The sequence below is a fragment of the Orycteropus afer genome, unplaced genomic scaffold, assembly GCF_000298275.1.
Source record: "Orycteropus afer afer isolate SDZICR_OR568_19922 unplaced genomic scaffold, OryAfe1.0 scaffold00004, whole genome shotgun sequence".
NCBI classification, from domain to species: domain Eukaryota; kingdom Metazoa; phylum Chordata; class Mammalia; order Tubulidentata; family Orycteropodidae; genus Orycteropus; species Orycteropus afer.
Window position 1 is genome coordinate 8,426,145 of NW_006921591.1, and position 9,408 is coordinate 8,435,552.

General features: G+C 35.8%; 1 protein-coding gene across 1 annotated transcript in view; it reads left to right on the forward strand.

Moving 5' to 3' along the window:
* The window catches only part of DPP10 (dipeptidyl peptidase like 10), a 1,219,576-nt gene that overhangs the window by 1,162,316 nt on the left and 47,852 nt on the right, over positions 1-9,408 (forward strand). The window contains exons 20-21 of the mRNA XM_007937655.1: positions 6,619-6,813; positions 7,463-7,517. Coding sequence (XP_007935846.1) covers positions 6,619-6,813; positions 7,463-7,517 — 250 coding nt within the window. The remainder of the gene's footprint in view (positions 1-6,618; positions 6,814-7,462; positions 7,518-9,408) is intronic.

Below are 9,408 nucleotides of genomic sequence, written 5' to 3' on the forward strand. Positions count from 1 at the left end.
TCTGTATCCTGCTCCCTTGTTTCTACCACTTTATCCTGCTTCTTTGTGTGGAGTGTGATGGTCTGTTGTTTCCCTGGCATCATGATGGTGTTGTATTTAGATCACTGTTAACTGTTTGTGAAGAGAAGCCAAGGGTGAGTCAGGCTCTTCTTGGTGTTTTTTTATCATTGGCCCATTGGTGGAGAAGGAGGAAGTGCTCTTGCTCAGTAAGTGAAGTCATAGGAGGTGTGGGTGTAGTTGTGTCTTATGAGGACTGTTGTTGTCTCCCACTCAGTTAGACACAAATTACAATTGAATAACTATAAAAAAACTAAAATCCCATGGATGAAACACACACACACAGGAACAGTAACCAAAAAAAGAAAAAAGGGAAAAAATGAAGAAAAAAACAAGAAAACCTGCAATATCTGGGGATAGGGCACTAAGAAAAAATAAAGTAGGGAAGGAGAATAATAAATGAAGAAACAAATAGGAAAAATGCAAACAAAGAAACAAGGAATGGGGTTAATCACGAGAAAAAAGAGGGGGGGGATCCTTAAATTTGCGGTGGGATTTCAACCAGGCACAGGGAAAAGAAAAAATGCTGAAAACTTGGACGTGGTAGGGGAAGATTAAGAATAATAAAAAGGAAAATAGTGTTAATTACATTAGTTGTTTTAAAACAAACAAATAGAATCAAACTAATCACTGGAAAAAAGAAAGTGAAAAAGAAAAAATAAAAATAAAGAAAGAGAAAAAGTTAAAAAAAAATCGGTGGAGGACAGGGTAGGGCACCCAGGCTCCGTCTGAGCACACAGACTGTGATGGAGTTTCTGTGGGCCTAGAATGTAGGTGGGAGGGGGGGATGGCCCCACCTCTCTTCACCAAGCGGTTGTAGGGTGTAGTAACAAGAAGAATGTCATACCTTTTCAGTGTAGCAGGCCCCGAGTGTCCTTGGGGTTGCTGGAAAGCAGAACATATTCTTAAGCCCCAGAAATCTACGAGAGTGCTGTCTCTTTGAATATCCAAAATAGTAAAGATGCTTTTTAAACCTACAAAATGGCGGCACCCTCCGGACCAGCAAAAGTCCACAGCTCAGCCCACCTTTCTCTTCACCTTCTCCGTTTTTCCCCAGCCACCATGCACAGTCCTCCATGCAGTCCCGGGCTAGCAGGGTGAGTTTTAGGTTAATTCTTAGGTCCTACCACCACTCACGAATCTCCAAGCTGTCTGTGCCATCAGTATCACTCAGGATCGCTGCCAGACCACAGCTTGGTATATCTCCTTTTTTGGTATTTTCAGGCAAATTCTTCTGCTAGTTGGGGTTTAGTCCACTTCTATATCCTTCCCTTCAAGACTCAGGGGTCCAAGATTGTCTTCTGTGTCTGTGTTAATTGGTTTCCCTTTCTTTTGTTGATGAGGGTCTGTGCAGTTTTTCTGCCTAGTCCACCATCTTGCCATAACCCAAGATTTTTATGTATTTTATTGTGACAATTGAGTCTGGTGTTCCCCAGTACTATGGCCCTGAGTCAGTAGATCCATTGGATCTCTCTCCCACAGTGTCTGGCTGTCTATGAGGGATTGCTCTATGTCTGTCTTCTATTGTTTCTGTACAGACTGCAGGCATTTTGTATCACTGGTATCTGTTCAATATTAGCTTCAGCTGAATCTATCCTTAATTTAGAGTATAATTCTGTTCACTGACTCCCATCTGATTTCTCAGACATTTATGTGTTTATCTCTAGCCTGGTGTTTGGTGTTAAAGGCAATGCAGTATTGTGGATATACTGGTATTAACCTCTGTCACTTATATCTTAAGTGCACAATTCAGTGTCCTCCCATTTCCTAATGTTATCATGAAGGTCCCCTTTCCCATGTCAGTGTGTGTGGCCCCCAACTGACCTGAAATTATTCCCTCCCTTTCCCTCCCCACCTTTATAACATACAAAGTGAGTTTCCTTCCTTAAGCAAACTCTCTTTGTCTTTTTACAATAATGGGCTCATACAGTATTTGTCCCTTTGTGACTGACTTATTTCACTGAGCATAGTGTCCTTCAGGCTCATTCACACTGTGAGATGATTCTCATATCCTTCATTGTTCTTTAATGTTGCATAGTATCCCATTGTGTGAACGTACCATAATTTGGTTATCCATTCATCTGTTGATGTGCATTTAGGCTATTTCCATCTCTTTGCTATAGTGAATTGTGCTGCAAAGAACATAGGTGTGCATATGTTTGTTCCTGTGCTGCCTCTTGTCTCATTAGGATATATTCCTACTAAAGGAATTGCTGGGTCGAATGGTAATTTTGTTTTCAGTTTTTTAAGGAAATGCCATACCATTTGCCACAGTAGTTATACCATCTTACAATCCCACCAGCAGTGTATAAAATTTCTAATTTCTCCACAACCTCACCAGCATTTGTTATTTTAATGAGGATTAGTTTGATTTGTGCCTCTTATAGGTAACTTCCTTGCATAACATGCAGCCATGAGAATTTCATGTTTCCTTGAACAGTGAATACAGTAGAGATTTCTGATATGTTACTAAACTAACAGTGACAATATTTTTTTGGGAGCTACATGTTTCTATACCCTTCAAATTCACCACATAACTTTGCCTTTTGCAAATACACTTAAGTTTGCATCTAGTTAGAATTATCTAGTGTTATATTATAAGAATTTGATGATTTTTTTCACTTCTTTTTGTATTCTAGAAGATAAAATAATAAATACCTTTTTTTTAAAAAAAATTGTGATTTGGGTAAAAATTTACAGAGCAAATTCACTTTCCATACAGCAGTTCATATACACTTTGTCTCATGACATTGACTACAATTTCCCCCATGCAACAGCTCCCCTCCTACTTCCTCCCCACAGTTACCTCTTCCCTGTGTCCATCCCTCCATGTACTCCTGCCCCCTGAGTTGTGTCCCTGTGCATAAGCAGCCCTTCTTTCTCCATTGATTATTCTCTACAAGGAGTATATCTACCTCAGGTAAATGTTCAACTCATATGCCTATCTTTTGTTTGGCTGGAAACCACAGGTGTGGGTTCAATGCCAGACCTGAAGAGCAGTTAGAGGTCATAGTCTCAGTGGTTCCACCAGGCTCTATTGGACCAGAAAACCTGCCCCCCCCCCTTTTTTTTTTCAAATGATTTTGAGTTTTGTTCCACGTTGTTTTCCCTCTCTATCCAGGATCTCTTACATAGATCCCCCTCCAAGTGGTTGACAGTGGTAGCTGAGCACTATCTAGTTCTTCTGGTCTCATAATCATAGAGGCTGTGGATTGCATGGTGTGCCAGTCTCTAGGACTAATTGTTTCCATGAATATTTGGTTTTCTTCATTCTTCTTTGCTCTGGATGAGGAGAGACCCATTGTTGCATCTAGATGACTGCTTGCAAGCTTTTAACATCCCAGTCACTACTCAGCAAAGTAGGAGGTAGAAAAATGTTTTGTGTAGTACATGATGCCAATTGAGCTTGATATCCCCTGCAACTATGGTCCCGAGCCCACAGGTTCAACTACTCAGTCCCTCTGGGTAGCTGGCTGTGACCAAGAAGTGACTACAGCCTTGCCCCTTGTCAACTCTACTATACACCTAGGAATTCAGTTTACACAAATATACTTATAGGACCACTGTCTGCCAAGCCTATGCATGGTCTTGGGTATACTCCCTGCTTCATAGACATACCTACTTGTTCAGCCTGTCCACCCAATAAATACCATTTTAATCTAACATTTTAAAATTGCATTGCCTTTATACTGTGGAAAGTATGTTTATACTTTATCATTCTCTTAATATTCTTATTTTTAAAATTAGTTATAACTAAGCACTTTACATATATTACATTTTTAATTCTCACAACTTTTTTACACTTACCATTTAAGCATTTTTATATGTATAATTCAGTGACATTAATTGTATTAACTATGTGCTCACAACTCTATCTGCATTTTATAGATGAAGGAAAGTGAGACCGAAAAAGATAAATTAACTTGCCCAAATTCATACAGCTTGTAAGTGACAAAGACAAGATTCCAATCTACATACTGTAGTTTCACATCCAATGTTCTTTTTGCTATACTGCTTTTCTTATCTACCTAGAAAAACATGGATATACAAAATAAAAATATTGTCATAAAGTGACATTTATTATTGGTTTTTCTTTTATTTATTTGTTATAATAGTTTATTGTACTTTGAGTGAAAATTTACACAGCACATTAGGTTCCCACAGGAGCTCTGGTAGCATAGTGCCTGAGCCATGCAACTGCTAACCAGAGGCTGGTGGCGGTTCAAACCCACCAGCCATTCCTTGAGGAAGGTTGGACAATCTACTTCTGTAGTAATACTGTCTTGGAAACCCAAGGAGGGGTCACTATGAGTGGGGTCCGACTCAATGGCACCAACATACATATTGTTCAGTGACATTCATTACAGGTCCCATAATATGTCAATATTCCCATTATTTTGGTTCTAGTTGTTTCCTTTTTATTAATGTAGATTCCCTACCCACTCCATCTCCTTACCTTCTCATCTTTCCCTGAGGGTAAAAGTGACAATTTGGTCTCATGTAGATGACATTCTGAAGAACCAGAGTACTCACAGAAGGTATTATTTTATGATCAATCTTTTATTTAGCTGGAAGGTGACCTCTGGGTGTTGTTTCAGTACAAAATTAAAAGCATATCTCAGGGTGGTAGTTTCAGAGCCTCCTCTAGTCTCTACCAGTTCAGTAACTCTGGTGTTTTTTATGAATTTGAGGTTTTTTCTACATTTTTCTCCCATTAATTAAGGGACTATCTATTGTATCTCTGCTTAGAATGGTTAGTAGTGTTAGCCAGGCACCACCTAGTTCTTCTTGTCTCAGGAGAGATAAGGCCATGGTTCATGTAGCCTGTTAGTCCTATAAACCAGTGTCTTCTTCATTCTTTTGTTTCCTTCTCTTTTGCTCCAGATGAATAGAAACCAATAGTATCTTAGGTGGACACTCATAAGCTTTGAAATCCTGGACACTACTCACCAAACCAGGACACAGAACATAAAGTGTATGAACTATGTTATGCCACTTGACCAAGTTTTCCCAAAAGACTGTGGTCCTTAGATTTCAAATCTAGCAAACCAATCTTAAAAGGTGTTTGGCTATGTCTAGGAAGTAGCCATAACTTTGACATCTATATGAGTTATTTTATATACATAATATGTACACAGCACACACATACATGTATATACATATGCCTACAGAGACACCTACAGGTGGACACATATATACATACTTATACCTTCCTATACACATATATGCATACATATCTACCTATATAACCACATATGTATTTTTAGGTTATTATTGTTTTGTTACATATTGTACATATTATAGCATTTTCCAAAAACCTCCCTTATTGTTGTATACTTCTTTATGTCATCATTTACCTTGGTCAGCTTGTACATACTTCACCTACATTCTGCATTGCCTTTCCCATCACCAAAAATAACAAGTGTGTACTATCTAGCAAGTGATTCCTCTATCCTCTTCCTTTTATCTCTAATAACCACAAGTGAGTAATGTTTTCTGTGTGTATTCTTATTCTTATCTTCTTATGAAAATATGATCATATTGTGATGGTCCTTTTGTGATTGATTAATTTCACTCACAATTATGACCTCTGGATTCATTTACATTATAATATATTTTGAAAACTCATAATTCTTTACAGTTGGGTAGTATTCCATTGTATGTATGTGCATATTTTTTTTTTTATCCACACAGCCGCTGTTGCCACTTAGGTTCTTTCTGTCTTTTTTGCTTTGTGAATAATACTGCAATGGACATAGGTGTGCATATATCTGTGTCACTGATATTAGATCTCTAAGATATATATACCTGGAAGTAAGGTTACTGGATCATAACATATTTATATTTTTAGCTTTTTGACAAGTTGCCATATCGTCTTCCATAGTGGCTATATTTGTTACAATTTATATGTCTTTTTATTTCTAGCTTTACATTTTCAAACATACATGTTTCTGCTTCTTTTTGTTTTCTGTCAACTTCGACGAGGACAACATTTTGTCACTCTTTGCTTAAACTCTTCTCAGAAAGAATTCTTCCACCAAAACAATTTAGTAAATATTAATGCAAATTTCTCTTCTGTCCAACATCCTTTAAGCATGTACATTTTCTATTTAATTATTATCAACCCTTCAGAATTGGTTCTGCTGCCTATCAGACACACTGGCCTTTGTATACTATCTGCAAGAAATTTCTAAAACACACTGTCTGGGAGACATCCAGTAAAGTTAAATCTGTCTGTCAATTTAAAAATTATCCTTCAGAAATGTCCATGGAAACTGGGTGTATTTTCTTTCATTTTTCCTTCTTTGCAAAATGAGATTAAAAAAAATATATTTCCAGTACTGGTTTAACTCATGTTTCATATTTTTATTTCATTCAGGAAAATTTTTATTTAAAATTTGACAAAGTAAAATGACATTTACACTTTCAGGCTTATGATTAAAAATTGACAGAAATTTTCAAGTCAGCATAGTATTTTTTGTTACCTAATATGCATAAAGATAAAATATCTACAAGATTTTCAGTTGGTTTTCCTTTGGTCCAATGTGTTATAATTTTCAGGGATGAAGAACCAGGAGGTCAACTGGTTACAGATAAATTCCACATTGACTGGGATTCAGTACTTGTTGACTCTGATAATGTTATTGTAGCACGATTTGATGGCCGAGGAACTGGATACCAGGGTCTAAAAATTTTGCAGGAGATTCATCGAAGAATAGGTTCAGTGGAAGTAAAGGACCAAATAACAGCTGTGAAGTAAGTGGATATACATTTTCCTATTGTTTTTCCTACCATAAAGTATCTGGATGTGTGATATATAATATGACAAGTGAATGGAAAAATTTCTAAGTTAATCATGTATTCTGTTGCATTTTTTCAAGTACCTTTCACCGTTAATACTATAACGAAATATTTATCATATTTCTGAAAGTAGAATTTAACTTGGCTTTGTGAAGAGAGACTTTAAGAGTACCATTATATTATTTGTTTACAATAATGTACAAAATGTATTTATACACCTTAAATTTCCTCAGGTAATTACAATTCTTCAGGACAGGAACCATTCCTACTCTACTATGAAAGAATGACCTAAGAAATCTTGTTGGATCTCTAAAGTAGTATGTAGTAATCATGTAATACCTTGTTAAAGAGTAGATGCTGATTTAACAGGCCTGGAATAAGCTCAAGAGTCTGCATTTATAACAAGCTTCCAAGCTATACCAAAGCTACTGGACCACCACATTGTGTAGCAATAATTTGAAATATATGGCTCTTCCACTTGAATATAGATGCTATTAATAAAATACTTTTTCTTGTTTACTTCCATTTTTTTAAAGCCAAGAATGAAGTTTGATGTGCATTTGACTCAAGAGGGTATAACTTATATATATATTTTTTATTGCAGATTTTTACTGAAACAGACATACATTGACTCCAAAAGATTAAGCATTTTTGGAAAGGTAAATAGTAAAAATGTTGGAAAAATTTTTTTAAAAAGTGTGTATATATATATATATATATATATATATATACACACACACACACATATATGTGAGTACATGCATAGTTAATTACTTCTTAAGTGTAGTATCCTATTCACTGTATTATCTTTTAAAATATAAGTTTTGATTAGTATTGAATGCTTCAGTCATTAATTAATTCTGCAACTATTTATGGAGCATCTAGTTGGTGCTAGGTGCTAGAAATAGAACAATAACAACAATAAAAAAAGATAAAAAAAAAAGGACCTTGTTTTCATGAAACTTACCTTCTAGAGAGAGAAGACAGATATTAAACAAGTAAATGAAAAAGATACATGGATATGGTAAAAATTCCTAAAAGAAAGCCAACAAAAAATGATGGACATAGGATAACTTATGGAAAGGCCAACATTATTAGTTTGGGTGGTCAAGTAAGGCCCCTCTGATGAAGTGCCATTTAAGCTGATATCTAATTAACAGAAGAAGGGGAAACACTTTTAAGATTGCGTGTTCTGCACAGAAGAAACAGCAAATATCACAGGTTGAAAGAAGACCCATACTGGTTTGGAAATAAAAAGATACCAGCATGCAGAATTATATCTACTTCACTCTCCATGAGATCACTTATTGCAGTAACTGTCAGGTCAGTTTCTATATTATTGTCACAATATGAAAGTAGACCTCATATAGATAATTATTGGAAACATAATTCATACACATGGCTGGGCTAGATATTGTAAGGATACTAAGATGAAAGGAAAGAGACCTTTCTTTATTCTAGTTTACAAACAAAGCAAATTCTTGGTTTTCGTGGATGTTAATGAATAATATAATCTATGATTTATAAGTGAAACCAAAGATCCATGACATGTAATAGCTGTTTATTTTCTTGGGGCATTAACCTTAGCGGTGCACACTGACAAGTAGGTTCATAGCAAGGCACTTAACAAATGAGTAAAATGTAAATCAGCACAAATAACCACCATTTTCTTCCTCACTCCCGATATGTGCAGTAACCATGATTTTGCTACACTCTATTCATGTTGTCAGAAATTTTCAAGTGATCAATAAAAATATTATCAGTAAAAAATATTTTCTCATCATAAATGCAAACAAGGAAATGAAAACCCAACACTAATAGTAAAGATATTAATGAATCAAGCACTGCAGAAAACTATGCGGCACTTCCTTAAAAAGTCAGAAATAGATATATGATATGATATGGCAATCCCATAACTAGGTATACATTCTAGAGAAATAAGGGCCATGACATGAACAGATATATGTACATATCTGTTCATTGTAGCATTATTCACAATAACACAAAGATAGAAGCAACCTAAGTGCCAACATTGGATGAATGGATAAACACACTTTGATACATACACACAGTGGAACATTACACAGTGTCAAAGGATAATGAAGAATCCTTGAAATATCTCATAACATGCATGAACCTAGAGGACATTATGCTGTGTGAAATAAATCAATCACAAAAGGATAAATTTAGTATGAGATTAATATTATAAAAAGTCAAGGAAAAGTTTAAACACACAGAAACATTCTTATGGCGACCAGGTATGGGAAAGAAAAAATAAATAAATAAAAGACTTCCATGGAGTTGATTTCAACTCATAGTGACCCACATTGGGTTTCCAAGGGTGTACATCTTCTTTCTTCCTCCTGCGCTGTGGAGCCACTGGTGAGTTTCAACCACCAACTTTCTGTTTAGCAGGCAAATGCCTTATATCCACTACATCACAAGATGTCCTATGGGAAAGGAAGGAAAGATAAATCACTAACAAGAGAGTAGACACTTATTAACTTGGGTGAAGGGAAAGGCAATTTTTACTTTTTTTTTTTTTTTTTT